This window comes from Haliaeetus albicilla, chromosome 22, assembly GCF_947461875.1.
Source record: "Haliaeetus albicilla chromosome 22, bHalAlb1.1, whole genome shotgun sequence".
In the NCBI taxonomy this organism is placed as follows: Eukaryota; Metazoa; Chordata; class Aves; order Accipitriformes; family Accipitridae; genus Haliaeetus; species Haliaeetus albicilla.
The window spans coordinates 9,581,762-9,602,471 of NC_091504.1; the positions used below are offsets into that span (position 1 = coordinate 9,581,762).

Here is a 20,710-nt window from a genome sequence, read left to right on the forward strand (position 1 = left end):
TCCTCAAAGGATGAAATTGGGTTTGCCTCGACCTATTTCTGTAAAATTGTAATGGCTGCTGTTAATTATATTTTTATCTTTCAATTCTTTAACAGACAAACAAAAAGTTCCAGCATTTCCATTGTTTTATCCAGAAGTGATGTCAGACCAAGTGGCCTCAGCTCCCTTGGTCATCCTGCTTTGCCTTTTTCATCATAACGTTGGATCAGCTATTTGTTCTCAAAGGTGGTCAGTCTCTTCTGCTCTATACACTGATTGTGGAGGCTATGTGATTAACTTGTGTGCATGACCAAAAAGGCACACCTAGCAAAGTCACTGGTTTCTAAATTTGTGCATGCATCTGTGGCCACCTCACATCAACACTGTCTGTAGGGCTTGACTAAATGTATGCTGTAAACTTCAAGTGCAGGTGGAGACAGAAGAGCTCTTGAACCACCTGAACCACTCCTGAACTGCCTCTTTTGTCTGCCACTTCTGTTGCAAAGAAAGAAGGAATGCAAAAGGTGTGACTTTGTCTTGTTACTCCCCTGAAGCTACATCCCACCATTCCTGCACCTTAAGGTGGAACATGAGATGCCTCTGCCTCTCAAAGTATGCACCAAAGTAATCCGTGCTTGTTCCTTGGTCCAGCTACCAGCTGGCATAGCTGCTTATGCAGTCTTTTCTCACCTGAACTCCTTGCTATGTGGCAGGCGATTTTATTAATCTCCAGTGCCAGGCATGTTGCAACATGAAGATGTGTACACAGCCTTGCTGTAACTGTTGCCATTTAGGCACATATACCTTGCTCCCCGCTCAAGTGATGCTGTTCCAGGCAGACAGGGCTCTGACTCTCCTACTTTCCAGCAGATGCATCCTCCAGAAACCTTCTCTCCCGGCACTGCAGTTGTTAGTGGCCCCTCAGTGGTTTCCCAGGGCAACAGATCTATTCTAGTCTAGGTTTAACCCCTTTTCTTCTTGAAAGGATGGAAGCGCATTCTGAGTGCTGGCAGGGAGGTGCAGAGGTGAAGTTGGGAGCAGGAGGGTGATCTGGGAGCCCATACGCTTTTTGTGACTTCACTGAGAGGATGAAACAGGCAATGGTTTTACTAATGACATGTTGCTTTTGTGTGATCTGCCCCCACCTCCAGGTCTCCCACCTCCTTACTTGGGTCTGTTACAGGTATCTAGATCTGTGTGGTCAATCTGTAACTCATGCATGTGTCAGGCACCTCTATTTTAATACCTACCTATATATGCAGGGAGTGTAGGTCTATGAAGTAGCTTTCATAGGTGCTTGCCTGGAAAGGGTGCTGGTTCTCCCCCACCCTACTACTTCTGGAAGAAGTGGCAAGTGTATTGTAGCCTGGATACTTCGCTGCCCACCTCAGATCAATGGAGGGCAGCGCAGCAAGTGATAATTTGCAGAAGCTTGTGCTGCTGCTTTCTTGAACACACACGACGCTTGTGAGTGGATTGTTGCCATCTGTGTTCTTGGGTCAGTCCAGCACAAAATGTTGATGCTACCACTGTGTTTTCTAGGCAAACCTGCCCTGCTGGCTAGAGTGTTTCTTGTTTACAGCCTTCAAGTGCCATGATTTTATTCTTTGAATACAACTAGCTTGTGTGAAAATACTGTCTTGCTCTATACGGTATATTGTATCCAGGCTGCTGCAGATGTTCAAACTCTTAGTGCTTGGGATTTGTCTTTTTTATACTGGCATGTTGGGTGCATTCTAGTTTGATTTGCTGTTCTGACCTAGGTGAACCTCTGGCAAAAGTCTTGTTTGGAGTGCTCCAAGTCCTTCAGACAGGAATGCAAGTGTATGCTATAGTGATTCACTAGGGTTACATTAGTACAAGTATGTGTGTTAGGTATTTGATTATACTGCTCTTAAATTTTATTTTGCACTTTCTGTATTAAATTGCTGAAGCTGAACATTTCATCCTTGTTTAGTGTAGTGTTAAGTAAAATTCATGCTGGAGCTGTCTTAATTAGGCAGCAGTTACTACATCTCAGTGAACTCAGTAAATAAGGATTCCCTTGACAATTTTTAGATTGAATTATGAAGGTATGCCTAGCCCATTTCTGAGTATTTTCAACAGTGCAGCATACTCATCGAGGCTGTTTAATGAAGGGAGAGGCCGACTGATACTGTGAAGTCAGAGACAGTGCCAAGCTTTTTCTGAATAGTTTAACTGCTTGGCTTTGACCCAGGCATCATGGCAATTAAGGTAATACTGATAGACAAGTGAGGCTGGAGCTGGGTGGCAAGTCACGTAGCGGTGTACACCTCTCAAAGGCAACCTGCTGCATTCACCATTCCTACACAGTGCGTGAACTAACGGTGGTACCTACAGCCATAGGATTACAGTGCGATTTGAATTTACGTATGAGAATCTGTTTCTGCCCTGTGAGTGAATCACGTCCATTGTGTCCATCACTTTCCACTTCAAGGCAGGGGAGATCTTTTCATGGTGTGTTGTGTTGGCTGCTTGTTCCAGGATCTGCCGGTCTCCCTGGCCACTCTGGCATGCCATAACTGACTGCTCATCTACGCCTTAGCTCACTGCCATGGAGCTTGCTTCGTACCACTTTCTTCACCGGACTTTTTACCTGCCTTTTCCAGCAGTAGGGAGAAGGAGTAGTACTGGGCAGTGGTGATCACAGAGTGGGATCCAGCTGTACCATAGTCCACAGCCAAGTTAGGACTCACCTTTGTTAACTGAAATAACTTCTAAACTCGTTCTTGTATTGGTTATTATGCGTCTGTTACGCAGTTGAATGTGTTAGGTTTTGTTCATACAATAAAGGTGTACAAGCTTCAGTCATTAGCAGCATCAAAGGTTTAGCTGATGATTTGTACATTTAAAGGTATTTGAAGTTCCTATATTTGGATGCTTTCTGATCTGAATATCATTATCTGTGTGATACTGGAAGTACCTTTTGTTGAACTTAAGGAGTTCTTTGTGTTACAGAAACCTTGTTTTTTGCTTGTCATGCACCATTTCATTTGCAGAGTTAAAAGAATTTGGCTTTAGATTTCTCAGGCCCATGCAGGATTTCTTTAGCCCAAATACTGAGCCTAATGTGAAGATTTAAAAGGAAGGAGAATGTTTCTTCTGAGGGTTTGATATTCAAGAGTTCACTTTCTTGTCTCATTCTGTGTCCTGGCATTGTAAGGCTGGGTGAGATCCCTCAACCTTGTTGCTATAAACCTATAATTCGCTTTAATAACTTCAGTCAAATCTTGGAAGAACCTTCCTCAGAGGAAAGAATGGAAATCTCCTGGGAAGCCCCAGGTGGAAGCCCATGGTGCCTTGACTGCCCAGAACACCTAGATTGGAGTACTCTTGTTCTGATTTCCAGAGTGATCTTGATAATATCTCATAAATATACATTCTAATCCTCTGGCATTGTCTTTCAGGTATAAAGATGATGTTGACAGTCCCACTGAGGAGAATGGGAAGCAGAAAGTCCTGTACAGCCTGGAGTTCACATTTGATGCGGATGCCCGTGTTGCCATCACAATCTACTGCCAGGCTACAGAAGAGTTTGTTGGTGGCATGGCAGTGTAAGTCCTGGGCTTGTGGGTGCGTGGAGGGGCACAGGACCTGTCAGGTGATGAGCCTGTCAGACATCTCTCATTAATCACCCCCAAGGGCAGTGCTGCCACAGATGGTGGAGAGGGAAATCTCTTCTTTTTCTGTTTTGTTTTATATATTCTGATAGTTTTGAACATTACTTTCACTTCCCTCCCCCACATAGCCAATATCCTCTCTTGTTCCCTTTTTGGTTTGTTTTTTGGGTGTGGGGAAGCCATTCTGTGTGCAACAAAGGAGAGGAACTCACAGCTGTATCCTTGGTCAGCAAGATGTTCTATGAAATGAAAAAAACAACCACCTCTCCCTTCAAATACTACCTGTTTTTTTCCAGATCACCTAACTCACTGAATTTCTGTGTTCCCTGTGACAGGAACATCTGGGCCACCAAAGTAAAGTTCAGTCTAACATTTACATAGCAAGTCTGTGGAATTGAGGCCCACCCAAGGCCCCTTTTGGGATAAATGACCACCTCAACAGGCTGTTGTGAGATGGTTATCAGGAGGATTTACTGCCTGAAACCCTGTCTGTGTGTTTCCTGCCAGGTACACATATTAGCCTTTGGCTCGCTGTAGAAAGAATGGTCAAAACGTCATCTGTGGAGTCTTTCTCATATCCTGGTAGTGCATCCCTACAGATTTCAAAACCTTTTTATCTAAATCGGCACGTTTAAACCATTCCAATCAACACTGTATCCCTAAGGCTATGAAAACTTTCCTCTCTGTATTAAGAGCTAAGGTGGCTGAAATGTGCTCTCCCTGGTGTGAATTGGGTACATGTGAGCTGCTGGTATGTTATGGCAGGCTTCCGATGGCCATGGGACAAAGAATTCTTTTTGTTCTATGGGTAAAGGAAGATTCAGGCTGCAGAAGCTCTTGGCTTCCTCTAGTAGAGGCTTTTGGCTAATCAGCGGCTCTGTGCACATATTGCTGACGGCTTCTGCAGTGGTGCTCTGGATTTGGGGGTAAATTTATGTTTTATTGCAGGGATCTGCAGAGGTTTCAGCAGGGAGAAATATGTATGACAAACCATAAAATGGCTTATGTGTTTTATTCAAAGTATAAACATCCCACTAATGATCAATGAATAGTGTATTTTTAGAAATGAGACAAGGTCAATGCTCGCATCCAGATGTGCATTTCTCCAAACTGGAAGATACTCTGATCCAGAATTTTTGTTTATGCCCCTTCTCTTCTTCTGTTGAAGTCTATGACTGCCTTTATTTTGGGGAGGTAATAAATTAGCTCCTTTTAAGTGCTTGAAAAATATCTCTTGGCAAACTCTGAAAACACTTTCTATTTAGATCAGTTTTTTTCTGAGCAGAGCTGAATGCAGCAGGATGCCTTAGAAGTCCTGATAAAGTTTCCATGTTCTGTCTCTTAGGTCCTTAGGTTTCCTGTGAATTTAGTGCTAGTGAAGGTGTTGGAATGGCAGCCTTGGAGATTGAAGTCCTCTTTTCCTAATACAGGTACAACATGGAGAGCTGGCCAGTGACCCCTGTGCTGCCCTGCAGTGTTCGTTGGTTTTTGACCTAAGAAGGAAACCATCTATGGGCTAATGGGGAGAACTGAGGGCCTCTATGGCCAGGGTGGATGTATTTACATTGCCAGACTTCAGCCATGGCTTAAATCACAAAGTCTTGTTTTAAATCTTGATTTTAATGTTGTTTTGCATATTTGCTTATTGGTTTACCTCAAAGGAGAATTTCTTTGTCACTGGTCAGTAACAATGAAATATCTGCATTTACAACTCAGTGTAAGCTTCATATCAAACTTTGTGCTACATTTACAAAGAGCTTAAGTCTGTCAAGAATATGCATATAGTTTAAATTTTTTTCAAGCTCCTAGTTTTGCATTTTATGACAAAATGGCAAAAAAGAAAGTTATTCTAAAAAGAAAAGATCATTTTTTTTTTTTAACCTGTGTCTTGAACCAAGCTGTGTTGGGGTGGAAGTGCAACTCTATCACCTGACCAGCAGTGTAGCATTCTTTTTCGTTAAACTGCTCTATGTTGGACTATTAAGAGACTGTCTTGTCAAGTTGTGCCTTGAGTAATAATAATTGCTGCATGGACGTATTATAGTTATTGAATATAACTAACTGTTTCTGGACAGAGTGTGTTTTCAGTCTTCTGTGACTAGTAGCTCTCCTCTCAGAACTCTGTTGGTTGGTTGGAGGAGGAAAACACTGTTTCTGGTTCACTTAAGAACAAGTTTTACTGAAATTTAGCACCATGAACGAAGCCAGTGACTGTCACCAGTGCTGTTGTCTGTTCTTTAAAGCATATACAGCAAACATGAACTACCTAATTGCTTTTTAAATTTAATTTGAACAATTCCTAGGTAGAGTTTCTGAAAGTTAACACAACTGTCAACTTCAAAGAAAAATTTTTTTTTTTAAAATATGAATTTTTTAATCCACCCTGTCCATGGCTCACTGAGAAACGGATCTCTGTTCAGATGGCGGAGGAGAAGCCTTTGTTCATGAACCCTACCTGCCTCTGCACGAAACCAGGATCAGTAGTCAGCAGTCATTACCTCACTAACGAAATGTAGCTGACGATACTGTGCTGCCCTGCTAGGGTGACAGCAGTCCCCAGTGTGCTAAACCTTTACGTCAACAGTCAAAGCACTCAGATTCAGCTCTTGCTTCCACTGCTGGCCTTTCATTTAATAAATCATACTTTAATTTCCCCATAGCATAGGAGTGATGAACTGTCTGTCTCTGCTCTGGAGTTCTTGGACAATAAATGTTATATAAGCTTGGGGTGTGCGGGGCTGCACCAGAAGCCAGGGAACCTTTTGGAAGGCATGATCCTGATTTCATGCAGATGTGTAGGTAATAAGGGCTGGGGGAAGTGAGATACAAATATAGACTTTATAAGCTGCTTTAATTCAACCCAGGCTATTTTTCCATGTGGAAGTGGCTCATGAAGCACGTCTTGGGGCTAGTGCAGCTGCCTGAAGTAGGCATCTCTGCTTCTCTGGATTTGCTGGCTGCTAGTAAAAACCTTTTGAAGCTCTGATTTCAGCTTTGCAAAGCAATTCTGAAAGGGCAGTGCTATAATTACTTTGATTTATTCTTTTCAAATTCTAGTGGAAAAAAAAAATCTGGGCTGCATTCTTAGAGTTCTAAGTGGAGCGAGTGCATTTTTAGTGCAGTAATAGGAATGCAGCTTCTCCCTGCCTGGGCTGGTAGTTTTTCCTTTTTCTCAGTTTCTTTTGGTGCTAACAGCTACATTCAAGGAACAAGCATGTGCAAAAGCTGCACTGTGTATAAATTCAAAACTTTTTCTATTGCTGTGTCCAGTACTTGATTGGGAAGAAGATGCTCTTTAAAATAAAACACTTTTTTTTTCCACTCTCCTAAATTGATGCTAAATCCTAAAATGGGAGAAACTTTCTGGACCCTTGTCAAAAGCAGAAATTTTCTCCTAGTCCCCAGGCTGCAGCATGGCTCCTTAGAAGCGCTAAACAAGTTATTCTTGCTTCTCTGCTGAAACAACCACTGATCCTGATAGTATCAGTGCTCCTGCTCATGTGAAACTCCTGCTAGGAACATTGTTATGTTCATACAATTTGGGGTGAGAGGAGGGAGGGGAGGGAAGGTGGCTCTCCCTGAGCAGAGGCGTTGCTTGTTGTAGAGCCTCTGCTTATCTGAGAGCCACAACGCTCTGTGTGTCATGGGCCTGCCTTCAGGATTAGCTGGTCTCCATGACCAAAGGGAAGCCTTTCTCTCTGCAAGCCAGGAAGCTTCCTCCTGGAGTTGTTGGGCTCCATTTAAAAGCTGGTGGCTTTATCAGTATGTGCTGCCTGTCCTAACCCGTCTCAAAGGAGTGTTCAGCAGACTTTCCCAGGTAATCGTGCTGGGAGATATGCTCAGCTATACCGTTTCCCAGCCAAGATCTTGGGAACACGTAGCTCCCTACTGCTGCCTGCCTCTTGGCCTGAACTGTTGAACTTGGAGTTTCACAAGGAGCTGAATCATCACCACTGTGGGACTGCAGTCGACCAGTAAAGTCTGGAGAAGGTGAATGTGTGGCTGTTGGTGATGGTAGAGGTGTCTTCACCTCTGCAGCCCCGTGCCCACGGGAAGGTACCCAGCACTTTCTGGTGCTAGTGCAGATATCTGTAGAAGTCTCTTGGATGAAATGGGACTTAGTTTAAATCTAGAGGGGACTGCTGCTCTCACCTTCTGAATACCTTTTGCCTGGTTACTTTGTGGTGTACCTAAAGACTCTTTAAAGTAAAATGCATTAGTTCTCAGAGGACCAGCTGGTACATTATCCCAAGGGTAACAGAGACCAGATCTGCCTATGTCCAGAGTCTTTTTAATAGCATGGAATTAGTGGTGACCTGCCTCTGAACAGGTCAAGACCCTGATATCCTCAGTTTTATTTATTTTTCTGGTTGCGTCCATTTTCTTTGGTTTTGGAAATTGGCAAACTGTTCCTCTGTGCTTCTTTTTCCTGGGGCAGTGTCCCCAAATGAGCTTTAGTACAGCGTCTTCCCTGAGGATCCACTCTCATCTGTGGTTAGTGGTGGGTGTGCTCCTCGGGAGTTGATCTGTGATCTGACTGGCTTGGAGAGAGTAGTATTTCTCAGTTTGTCATTTTCTTTGGCTTCAACTTCCCAGCAGCTGGGTAGAAAGCAGGGAAGACCGTGGTTGCGGAAACCATTGTAACAGCTTGAGTGCTCACCCGTGAGGACAAGCCTTGTATTGCTCAGTGTTGCTGAGGCACAGCAGTACCTGCCAGCTTCAAAAATGTCCTACAAACAAAGAGAAATTTGCTGTCAGAATCCGTGATGCTAACTGGGTTTTAAGACTAGCCAACTGGAGAGGCAGCTCCGTGCCTGTGGTAAAGGTGATCGCCATGTGCAGCAAGGAAGGGTTCAGCCATCTCAGCCAGAAGGTGAAGGGTGGCTAGGATGGGCCCTGTCTAAATGGCATGAGAATCTCTGCCTTAGCGTATAGGAGGCACAAACATGGAGGTGTGCAAGCTGTACGTTGACTACTTGCTAGTGATTGCCCAAAAGCATGTACTTTCCCCCCAGATAAATGAGAGGGTACTCTACATTGCATTTCCATTGCAGGCCTGGCAGTACTCTTCAGCAGCTCCTAGAGAATAGTTGAAGGACTCCCAGTTTGTAGCCTGCCGCCTTCTGCAGTAACTGGTTCATGTGTTTGTACCGTTAGATGTCTTTGGTTTAGGAGACAGGTATGGTTTTTGGAGCAGGCTGCAGAGATGTTCATATTCTCTTTTTGTGTGTGCACTACGAATGTGTCCTTTCCTTTTCTGGCAAAAGCCTTGATGTGCACACTATTAGCCTGTTCCTGGGAGGGCCCCCAGGACTTTTCCAGCTGTAGGTATCCTGCTGACTAGCAGGAAGGATTGTGTAGTTAAAACATGACAGCAGCGGTTGTTTCCTCAGGGGAAGAAGTCAAACCAGCCCTGTAGCTGGAAGCACTTAAAACAGCCAGCTCTAAAGACATGAGCAATCCAGGCGGATCAGGAGCTGATGATAAATATGACATGAGAGGTTTGAGTTTTGCAGCCCATTCTTATGAAAAGGATCTTCCTCTTTGGACAGAAAAGATTCTCTTTCATATCCTAGGAATGTTGCCAAGCTGTTTTCTCATTATAAAGAGAAAACAGGACGAAAATAGGTCAGTCTAGCTCTGCAATCCTTGCCCTTTTTCAGGGCTGTCCTGTTTGTGTTGCTGATGCACAAATGGGTGTACTGGATTTTTTTTTTTTTTTTTAAATCTCATTTCCTTGTTTGTTTTGCAATGCCTGCTACACTCATCGCAGACATCCTACCGCAGTCTTTTAAGCTGACGGTGGACGTGACACTGCAGTGATTATACATTCTGTCTGCATGTGGAAGTTTGAATAGTTGGTTCACAAAATGAAATCCAACTGAAACGGGTAGCTCAGTGCATGGCTGTCTTCACTAAAGCTTGCATAGGAGAGACAGAGGCACTCAGATATTCCTTTGGTTATTTAATAGCCTCTGTCTATTCAGGGCCTTTGAAAGGTGCTCTTGCTGCTTTTGGCTGTGGACTGTGGTGATTAATATGAATTCTTTGTGCAGAGAGATTTCTTCTATGTGAAGAAATTGGAGGCGAGTGCTGTTTTTTGCTAGGCGCAAGCCTTTAGAGCTGAAGCCTGCTTTGATCCAGGCAGACACCAGTCCCCGCGGGAACACTGTAGTGTGCAAAGTGCACAGGCTGGAGAGCTAAGTTCTATAGATTTCACCGAGCAGACAAACCCTCTGTCTTTAATAAGAGTTCTGGCCTTTGTGCCTCTCTGTGTAGCTGTTGTGTAAGCCGCCAGCTTTGAAGCCTGGTTGGAGTAGTGAGCGCAGTGCTCTCACCAGTAAGTTCAGCAGCTGAAGGCAGACCTCTGCAGGTGCTGGAGTAGGATATGGGCAGCAGGGTTTCAGCTGCATGGTAAGGTGTTTGTTTCCTCCTGGCCTGGAGTGGAAACTCAGTCCTGGGAGGAAGCAGGAGGGGAGGAGAAGACTGACAGGGACTGCAGTGCACCAACTTAGCATGCGGTTAACCCTCCAAACTCTGTGTGGGAGCCTCTCTGGGCTGGATCTTGCCTAACTCTGACTGAGACCCAGGGCTATGGCCTTCTCATATTTTGGTAGTGTTTCTTTTATCAGTAAAAATCACTGTGAGTTGAGACACTTGTTCAGCTTCCCTCTTCCCCCGAAAGCTGACCTGTGAGATCCTGGCCCAAAATTAAAGGGGAGTGTGTGGGTGGGAGGGAGCGGGGGGCCAGCATGCTTGCTCCACATAACTCCTGGCCCCTTTGAACACCAGCAGAACATGACTGGCTCCCTCCTCATCACCTGTAAGAGGACATGGAGCCTGCCAGGCAGTCACAGCCTGCAGCAGTGGAAGAATTGGTTCCTGAGTACCCTCTAAAGCTCTCATGTCACTCTGCCTTCACTAACTCTGCCTTGTCCTCAGTTAATTGCAAATTGCCATGCAATGTGCGTAGCTGTTACTAAAGAAAGAGGACTCTTATTTTGTCCACAGGCTCTTCAAAGCGCAGACTGTCCCTCAGCTGTTACTAGTCAAAAATGCTACCTTAGGGCAGCATTGCTGTGTGCATCCTGCTTTTCCCTGAGGAATAGGGTCTGGGCAGTGCTCTGCATAACTCTGAGGCAAGCTGGCTAGGATCCTCACTTGGTGCTTCTTGGTCAGGGGTCCCAGCGTGCTTGTGGTAAGAGGAACTGTCTTCTGAATGTCCGGGGCAGCCCCAGTGCCAGGTGGAGCTGAGTGTGAGGAACACAGCAGTGAAGAAGTCTGCAGGAGTTAGGACTGGCGCCCTGCTGAGAACTTCCCCAGGTGCTGATCAGGGATGAGCGAGAGGGGGGAAACACCCCCACACATTCATGTTGCATCTCCAGTGAGCATGTAGCAACAGAAGTTTAACTCTGCTTAGCCAGAGGTTCCCGAACACTAGCATGCCACTGGTAGCTTGAGAGCTACTTAAGGTGTACAGGTGCCTGGTAGCAAGTCTGGACTGCATGCAGGGAGAAGCCTGCATGAGCCACAGGCTTGGGTTTCTCTGTGAAGGCAGTGAGTGCTTCTCAGCTGATGGTGGAGGAGTGAGACTGGGGAATAATTTTAGTTTGTTTCCTGTTCTCTCAAAAATTACTGTGGTGTAGTCATAGGGCTTCTCATCTGCCGGTTCTCTGATATGCAGCTGGTTTTGGGGGGTGGAAGAGTTTGATGTGGGTGAGGAAGGAGTCAGTGGAGAGTGTAAGCTTTGCTTTGTGGGAGTAAAGGTGTGTCAAAGAGCTTACAGGAGGAAGTGGGCTGCATGAATCCTGAGAACAGAGCTGGGGACTGCTGCTGCAGTCAGCAGTGTGGTATCTTGTGTTGCTGGTGATTCTCATGCTGTCAGGGGTACCTGAGCAAACAAACAGGTTTAAAAAAAAGTGACCAGGGATTTCTGTTTGGTCATGATCAAATAGGACAGACCCCGCTCCTCCATTATCCTGAGGTGCCAGTGATTGCAAGGTGGTTTTGTTAGACCTCCCATCTGGATGGAGACCTGGCCCAATACAGTCTGAGAAATAGCAGCCCAAACATTCAGATTTCAGCCTTTATGCCAGGAGAGGCAGCATGTTGCTTCTCTGCTATCCTTTATTCTTCATCCACGCTCTTTTTCTGTAACACATCTCCACAGCTCTACAGAGCTTCTCCACTGTTGTTCGCTGTAAGCCCACAGCAGCATAGGCAGGGAATAGAAGACTTACGAATACAGCAGATGCTAACCAAAAGGGCTGGGGATGGGTAGACAGCACTTAGACACTAATATACAGGATACTTGCTTTGTTACAGCTTGCCAAGTTGTCCTCCTGTGCAGCACGAGGAGTGTGTACTTGTGCAGTGGATCCTGTGCATCATCTTAGAAAGCTGATCGATCTCTGTGACAATCTGGGGTCACCAGCACTTCCAGGGAATTCACCAGGCTCTTGGCCCGCTTGTGGTTGGCAGCCTCAGCACTGGCTGCTGACTGGAGGTCTCCAGCATTGTCTGGGCGTTCAGATTCAAGTCTGATATGCATTTTGGCAATGGGGGCTAGGCAGTCACACAGTCTGAGCCCTGAAGTTCACTTGGGGAAGCCTCCTTGATAATTTTTGTTATACTCTTCAGCTTGGAAAATCTATGTACCTGGTTTATTTCTTTTCTCAGGGGCAGTGAGAGCAGCAAGTCTATGCGAGTATTGTTCTACCCTATCCTCCTTGGAACAGCGTTACTTGTTTTCCTGTTGTAGACTGGTTTGGGCTTCTGGTGCTGTAAGTGCAGGTCGTCCAGCCTTCTGGCACTCATCATCAGCATGTTTACACCCCTTTCCCAGCACTGCTGTGGTGCATGTCATCCAGGCAGTCTCTGACCTCCACTCTCTCCTCTGCACTTTATTTCCAGTAGGTTCCTGACTTGCTGTCACCTTAGATAAGTCACTCTTCCATCCCCTGCTTTCCCAGCTGTAGAGGGAGAATTGTGCCCCTCTGCAGAGCTGGGAAGCTTTGAGAACACCACAAAAGGAGCTAGATACAGGCTTGCTCTATTCATTGTGCTTGACAACTCAGTAAATAAAACTTCACTCAACTGCTCGCTCTGTAATTCACACATAAAAGACCTGTCATTCTGATCTCTCCCACACCACGCTTTAAATGCAAAGGATGGAGTGAGACCTTCTAGTAAAGCAGCACAATTTCAGTGCAGTACAGAATGGTCTTTGAGGGTAAGGTATTGTCATAAATAACGTAATGCACCTGCCTTGGCAGGAAGAGTGGAGTGCTCGTGGTGAACTTGGCCTTGGTCACAGCCTTCCAGAATTTAATGTGGATCTTGTGATGCTTGATAAGCCTTCTCGATCCTCAGAGGATGCAGGAACTACACTAGTTTTCCAGAGAAAGGCAGCAGTTCATACCAGTGGGGAGCCTGGTTTTTCCTCCTTGCATTTTAGAGAAATTAATAAATATCTATCATCTTCTGGTATCCAGGTTCTTATACCTTCAGCTGCAAAATGCATCCTAATCATTGTGCTTTAAGGCTCTGTGTAACAGCACTGGCTGGCCTGAGGCCTGGAGGGCAGCCCACTGTCTCTGTAGGCTCTTGCACTTTGGCAGCAGGTAGCTGCCAAAGCTATAGCTCTTGAGTGTAAAGTTTCCACAGCATCGCTTAAAGCTGAGTTTTAAGGTTCAGGCATGTTGTCTCTAATCACTTCTGCCGTCCTCCAGCCCAGTCTTCCCATCTCTGGTGTGATGCTCAGTTCTGCAGTTCTTGGTTGACTCTGCCCCATGGGCTTTTCCCACAGTTTTTGCTTCACCCCCTCTGGAATTGAGCTGCCCAGCCCTCTTGCTCCTGGCTTACAGAAACCAGAAGGCACTACCTCAGATGTAGAAAAGCTTTGTATTGCCATCCCCTTCTGGCATGCTGTGCTCTTCCACAAAGTGTAGTTAGGCCAAAGGAACTTGGAGCTTTCCAGCCTTTGCTTACACACCTGGTGATTTGTAAGCTGTGCCTGTGTTTCAGAACAGCTGAATGTCATCAAAAGTACAGAATCCTGTTTATCAAGCAAGGATTCTCTTTTCTTTGCCTCTGTGCACACTCTGTTAACTGCTCTGGTTGACCGGGCTCTGTACTGAATCGGCTACATTAAATGCCTTGATCTCCTGTGTGATATCCCAAGTTGAATTAAGGAAAAACTCAGCCTAGAGTTCCTGGTACTAATGTGACACCTGTCCCTGGAGCCTGTCCCCAGGCTGTCTGGTTGATCGAGAACAGTGGCTATCAAGTTTGAACAGTCAACAAGGCTTTGAGCTTGTAGCTGTTCAGTGTGCAGTGGCAGGAGGCCAGTGCTCTTGCAGTCTCACTGTGTGAAGCTCTGCTTAAGAAGTGATTGTTAGTGTGCAGAAGAGATAACATCCCATTACTGTGACCAGCTGTTAAAGTCTTTCTTGTAGAGCTGGAGCTAGACCTGTCTCATCACTGTGCCAGGGGAGGTGGTTGTTTCTGCACTGTAAGCCTCTTGGGGAAGGGATCTCTCACTTTCTCTCCAGTTTGTCAACATGCTCTGAACACATGGTTGGTAGCTCGACCACAAAGGCTTTGGTGGTAAAACCAGCTTCAGATGTTCCCACCCTGCTTTGCAGTTCACTGCCTGCTCTCCTGTGCCAGAATTGGCATAGTGAGAAGCTGTGCACCTCCATGTCAGAAATCACCCTCCAGAAAGGGGTGAAAACTTCTTGATCATGTTTTGCCACTGAAGCCCACTGTGAATCACACCGTCTGTAGTGATGGTCAGTGGGCAGTGACACATCTCTCTTGGGGCAGACAGCACTGGGTGGGCTCTGGCTGCAGAAGATGGCGGATTGTAGCTATGGTCCCATTCCAGAGATGTTCATCCCAGCCCAGCAGTGCTGGTGTTTCAGTGCCGGGCCTTGAGACAGTGGAAGAATTGTGACTCTTCTCCAGGTGGTTGGCATGGAGTACTGGTTGGTGTCTCTCCGGTGGTGTTGGTAGCCCTGCAACACCTCTGGGGAAGCACATGAGGAATACAGGAATGGCGCCTCTAGCCAGCAATGGTTCTTGCTTACTAGGATGATGGAGAGCCAAGCAGCGTTTCTCACTGCAGACCTGTCCCACAGAGGCATGGGAGAACTTTCAGCACCATGTTGGGTTGTGTGTTGCCACTGTTAGATCACTGCTCGTTCTTCCTGGGTTTTCTGCAGAAAATAAGACTGTGTGCTGGGCTGAAAGCCAGCGTTGCGTGGGCCCTGGATTTAGTGAGCTAGCCTTTGCCAGGCTGACGCACCGCACTGTACTCCTCTGACACCCAGTGTTTCCAGGCAGGTCAGTATGGATCCACAGACCTTGCCTGTCTGCGCTGCTTTCCCTTCCCTGTGCTCACCTTCTTGCTTTGACCTTTCCCTTCCCTTTCTGTATCCCCACTGAATGGCTGCCAGCCCCTGCCAGCTCTGCGTCTTAGAGCTGCCACTTGTGATTCCTGAAAGGCGGACAGGCGTGAATGAATGAGAGCCTATCAGAGAGCAATCATTTGTTACAGCAAGTTTTCTTTTTCCTCCCTTTCTTCAGATACAGCACAAAGAATCCCTCTCTGCAGTCGGAGACGGTTCATTACAAGAGAGGGGTAAGCCAGCAATTCTCCCTGCCTTCCTTCAAGATTGATTTCTCAGACTGGAAGGATGATGAGGTAAGTCTCTTCTCAGTGTCCCCTTCTTTCCACAACACTGTTGTCCCAGAAGCACTGGACTCCATTTAGTGCCATGAAGTTACAGCTGGAAGACACCCTTTCCCAGCTGCCATGGCATGTTTTGTGGGTATGAGACAAATGGGGCCCTGGGAGGAGCAGGTATGAACACTGTATGGGAACTTGGCAGCTAGATCAGGCAAACAGGGAAGAAACCCAAAGAAGCAATTTTTGATATCGCTGATCAGCTGGCATCCCAACATCTGGTGTAGGAGGGAAACTGCAGAGACTGGCACTGGAGCTCTTCCTGGAGGAGCCCGCCACTCCTCAGCCTTCCTCTCCCTACCAGCCAAAGAGCTTGTGGGAACAAATGTCTGTCTTGATCTCTCTGTTTTGGTGGTCTTTGGTTGGGGGTTTTTTTGGGTTTTTTTGGCTGGTTCTCTAGAACAGTGGTCTCCAAAGTGGAGTGCATGCAAGACAATTTGTTGGGGTGCAGGAGGAACTTCAGTAGTACATGTATATATTTTTTAAATAATAAACATAGATATATTGGCAGTATGTGCTCAAAATTTTTCAGTGATGGGATGAATCCTGAAAATAGTTTGGAGACCACTGCTCTAGAAGATTCCTGTTCTGTTTAAGGGCCACAGCCTGCATTATTAACTGTAGCAGCACAGTATTGTGGGAGGATACTCTCCCTTTTAGGGCAGATTCACACTGATGCATTAATGCTGAATAAGGGAATGCCTTCCTCCTTTTGGTTTAACCCATAACTGCAAACAGACGAGGGCTTGGTTTTAATTAAGCTCTGTGGCTTTTACTACATAGCAAGATCTGTGGAGTCCTGTTAATTTTGGTATCTTTGCAAAATTCCAACCCAGGCAGTAACTCTCTGCTTCTTGAGCCTCTGAGCTTTGGCCCAGGGGCTTCCTCTGCACATGACACAGGGCAGGAAGGCCTTGGTCTTTCCCCTGCTCTGTGCAGAATTGCCAGAAGAGATTTCTGATGCAGAGGAGTCGGTCTGTAGCTACTGCTAATATATTTGTTCCTGTGGACCCCTCTCCCAGGTCAACACTGATAAAGTGTTCATTTCCTGACCCAAGCCTATATAAGAGTATTGTGTATGTGAACCCTGACAGATAACTCTACCTATGTAAAAAAAAAAAACCAAAACACAAAAAACAAACAAAAAAAATGAAAAAAAGAAAGAAAAAAGTAATCTTTCATGTATTTTGAAAAGATTGAATAGCTATTGTCTTTAAGTTGCAGTTATAACTGTAATCAGTCCCGTGCCTTAACAAATGCCATGGTGGTTACCAAGAGCCTGCAGAGTCTGGTCTCCTGATGTCTTGGCTTCTCTGCCAATATATGATTTCACAAGTTCAGCCTACAAAAGCCTGGAAGAGCTGCTTTTCAATCCCTTCTGTCGTCTGAGAGATCTGGAAAGTAGGAGCTCAGATCCCTTTCTTCTTAAAGAATTGAGAAGCTTAATTTTCACTTTTGTTCCTGCCAGCAAGGTTTTAACTTGAGTACTAAAGTCATGTCCCTTTGACAGCTTAAAGGGAAAGATGCTGCAGAAAAGTAAGCTTCTAGCTCCCTTTGCTTGCATCCTCTGTCTCCTCTTTTTTCATTGGTGTTACTGGGAGCTCTGAGTGTGGAGAAAAATGGAACAAACATTGTGATTCAGAGGAGTTTCTTCTCCCATTTCGGCTCTGTGTACATATCAGTCCTTGTCCTCTCAAGTCCAGTAACATGCATACAGCTAAATCTTCTCAACTGGCCACTGAAATGCAGTACTTTCATCTGAGACAGCTGGCAGAGTGTTATCACTCAGCTGTGTACAATTGCATGCTTCAGATTGCTTTCCAGCTTTGTTATTGGTGTTGTCCAAAAACCCCAGATTTACTTCATATTTTTGCTCAGTGTAATACTCACATACGATGTAGTTCTTGGCTGGCCAACAGAAGGGAAAATAATGTTATGTTGGGTTGTTATGTGGAAAGCTTTATAAAAGTTTACTTTGTCTTCATAATATACTGGTTTGCTTGCAAGTTATAGTGTATGGCTTGTGTTGAGACAGTTGTTTTCAGGTCCCTAAAAATGAATGTGAAATGGACCCTTAAAGAGGCCTTTTGTTTCAGAATGCAGAAGTTTATATTGTAAAGCAACCACAATTCTATGATGTGACTTTCCCTTCAAATGGACAAATAGTAACTGCTGTCATACTGTAATAAATCAGAGCAGGAAGCAAAGCAAAACCATAAGCTCCTTTCAGCAATTTTAATCAATTGTCCTCGATGAATTTTCCCTCTGTGGCATGCCATAATGGTTCAAAAATGCAGGCTGGAAAATAGGGGCTCAATGAGTCTCTTCTATAACAAATACTGAGAGGTTAAATGAGATTTTTGTGTTCGCTCTGTTACTCTGCTGTTTTGGAAAGAGAATAGATTCTGGTAGTTTAAAGGAGGAATAAAATGTAAAACCATCATACAGAGGATGAAAGTCAATATCCCTCAGGTTTGAAGACTAGCTAGGTCAAATCATAAGGTCTTCCAGCACATGCTTTCTGTTTGGTATCAGGTATGCATATCTGAACGGGGGGGGGGTGTGTGTGTGCAAAGCTTTGTTATGCAGCTAAGGGTTGCTTCTAGAAAGCACTGCAGAAGCTGAGCGGCCCCAAGGGCATGAAGCCTGCATGAGGAGTATGCAGCTATGGACAGAAGAGCAGCAGACTTGCAATTCCCTCTTCCCCCCCACACCTGCCATGGAAGGTTGGTGAGCTCTTGCAGTCCAAAGCACATGCCTGCAGCCCTTGGCAGAGGCACAGCTGTGTGGCTAATGGGCTACAGCACACTTGGCTGGTGGCTGACCAGGTATATTGTCTCCCAGTGTACAGGTATCTTTCATTTCAGGATGAACATTTAGGTTGTAATTCATCTGAAGAGGAGCTATTTTCAACTATGTTAAGGCTCACAGTGAGGGTCACCTTCCCTCCAGTCTGGGTGTTTGGGGTTGCTGTTTGTGCCAATGCCAATGGCTATCTTGATAGTTTATCTTTTGAGGGACTGGCTGGAGAAAATCACACTGCAAATGATGTTGGGGCTCTGGGAAAGTGAGGGAAGCCCTGAAGCACTACATGAATGGTGCTACGGTGCTTTGAATTGGGTCTCAGTTTTCACTGGAAAACTGAAAACAGACTACCTGGAGCACTATGGTGGAATGATATCTTTTTCTTTCTTGGCAAGAGATGAGACAAAAAAAACTGTCAGTAATTAACAAAAACACCAGAAATCCAGTTTCTGAGCCATTTCCGTTCCTGGCATAGGACAGCGTTTGTAAGGTTGCATTTTTCTTGTGTTTGTAAGATGACATGGAGCTTTTGAAGTGCTTTAATGAAGTGCAGGGCAAAGCAAGAAACTGAGTCTGGTTTCCTTGCACTCAAATGAGATCTTAAATTTTCAGTCTCACCGATTAGAAGGTCAAGGACCTGAATTTAATAATATGCCAAGAGATGGAAATCAGTCTGGTGTTTCCTTAAAGTGTTGTGTGAGCTTGAAGTTTTACTCCTATTTCTCTGTGTCTTCAAGAACTTCATATAGGAGTCAGGGTTTCTTTTGTGGTGTAGGGAGCATAATGTGTACTGCTGTGGTATAACCAGTATATCCTACCATATGCAAGCAAAACTATGGCACTAGATATATTTGGAGAAATTTGTCCTACTATAAATCACTCAGGAGACTTCTAGGATATATGAATTATTGAGAATTAAATACCATATAAAATTCAAATGGAGAGCCTTTGCTTTGCTAGGCACAGCTGGTGTTTAGTGCCATGTCAATGTATACATGTTGTAGTTATTCTGGTTGACTCCCTTTGAAAGTTGGTGCCTGAATTTTAAATCCTCCTGCTCTGTCATGTCCTTTTGAGATCAGGGACTAAGGGCCCATCAGAAGGGGCCTTCGTTCCTCTGATGTTAATACTATCTCAAGTGTTGTCTTCAGGCAAGCCTGGTGTCAATTGTCTAACCTCATCTCATTTCTTTCCCTCAGCTGAACTTTGACTTGGATCGTGGCGTGTTCCCTGTGGTAATCCGAGCGGTAGTGGATGAAGGGGATGGTAAGCATGGTGGTGTGCTCCCTTGGTCGTCTTCTAGCGCTCTTTGAGGTTATGTGACTCCTAAAGGGCAGGCCTCCTTCTGCAAGGAAGAAAACATTTTACTTGTAGCAAAGGCTTGGGGAGCCTTTCCAGAATAAAAATATTTCAGGAGTTCACCTTAACTTCCCTGTGTTAAAAGGGCCCAGCTAACCACGGGTTCTTATATAAAAACACGCTTTTAAAAATAGCCTCCTTTTTTTGCAGGAAAAATGGCCAGTTATTTAGTGTTAGAATAGCGTTTAGGAGAGCTCCTGGCTCTGCCACCAATGCCAGGCACAAATTGGAGAAATTACTTCCTTTCTCTTTGGGTTTTGCATTTGCAGTTTGTAAGGCAAGGAAAGAGTTGGTCTTTTCCCCCTCTTTGAGGGGTAAGTTCTCTTCATAAAAGCTATAGCTAACTGTAGGGTGGGCCTTGCCCTAGGAATGGTCAGAGAAAAAGAAATGGCTTTAAAATGCTCAGGCCACTGTTCAACAAAATACAGCTTCATTCAGCAGTTTAAAATTCTCCTGCTTTTTCTGAAGGGTGCTGAATGGTTACAATAAAAGCGCATAACCTTTGATGAGAAATAATATTGTTGATTATTTTTAAGGCACTTTGCCATTTTGGAGAAGGAAGCCCAGTAAATGTTTAGATTGTTACTCACCTTGCACGGTATTTTCCTTAGGGGGTGTGTGCTTTTGAGCTCCATGTGTTTGCACTCATTCTGAGTGTCAGCAATGAAAAGGCCACGCTTTCTCTAAAATTGGGAGCTATGGTGGTCAGCAGGACCAGCATTTCACTTCTGCATTTTGTAATGTTTTGTACAAAATTTAAGAATAATTAGAAAGGAAAAAATCCATTGTTGATTGCATTGTTTAATGTAGTCACTTGCTCAGTTTCTTATGTTGTAGATGTGAAAGTGCCCAAAAACTCATTGCATTATTTTATAGTCCTCCAAGCAGAGTTAAATAGAACTGGATGAACCAATTTAAAGTGTGACTAACAAAGCACAGTGCAACATAAGGGAAATGACTTCTAAAGTGCATCTATTTTTAGTGATTTCAGGCACTGTTAGTAAAATTGACATATATGTATATTTCTTGACCATAAATATAAAACACCTTCCTCTGTTTATGGAGATTTTGGCAAGGTATTTGTACTTTCTAATGTTGGGCATGCCTAGAAGGACCAAAAATAGAACAGGAGGCAGCATGGGAAGCATACATTTATGCACATACCATGCCCAGTCTT

The 20,710-nt window shown here is 44.9% G+C and overlaps 1 protein-coding gene across 7 annotated transcripts in view; it reads left to right on the forward strand.

Moving 5' to 3' along the window:
• The window catches only part of MGRN1 (mahogunin ring finger 1), a 56,531-nt gene that overhangs the window by 14,274 nt on the left and 21,547 nt on the right, over window positions 1-20,710 (forward strand). For 6 of the 7 annotated variants that reach the window (XM_069809779.1, XM_069809782.1, XM_069809783.1 and 3 more), the window contains exons 4-6: window positions 3,408-3,554; window positions 15,210-15,327; window positions 19,374-19,440. In XM_069809779.1, the coding sequence (XP_069665880.1) occupies window positions 3,408-3,554; window positions 15,210-15,327; window positions 19,374-19,440 (332 nt within the window). Of the gene's footprint in view, window positions 1-95; window positions 226-3,407; window positions 3,555-15,209; window positions 15,328-19,373; window positions 19,441-20,710 lie in introns of all 7 variants that reach the window. The other variant, XM_069809785.1, reaches the window with a different exon arrangement.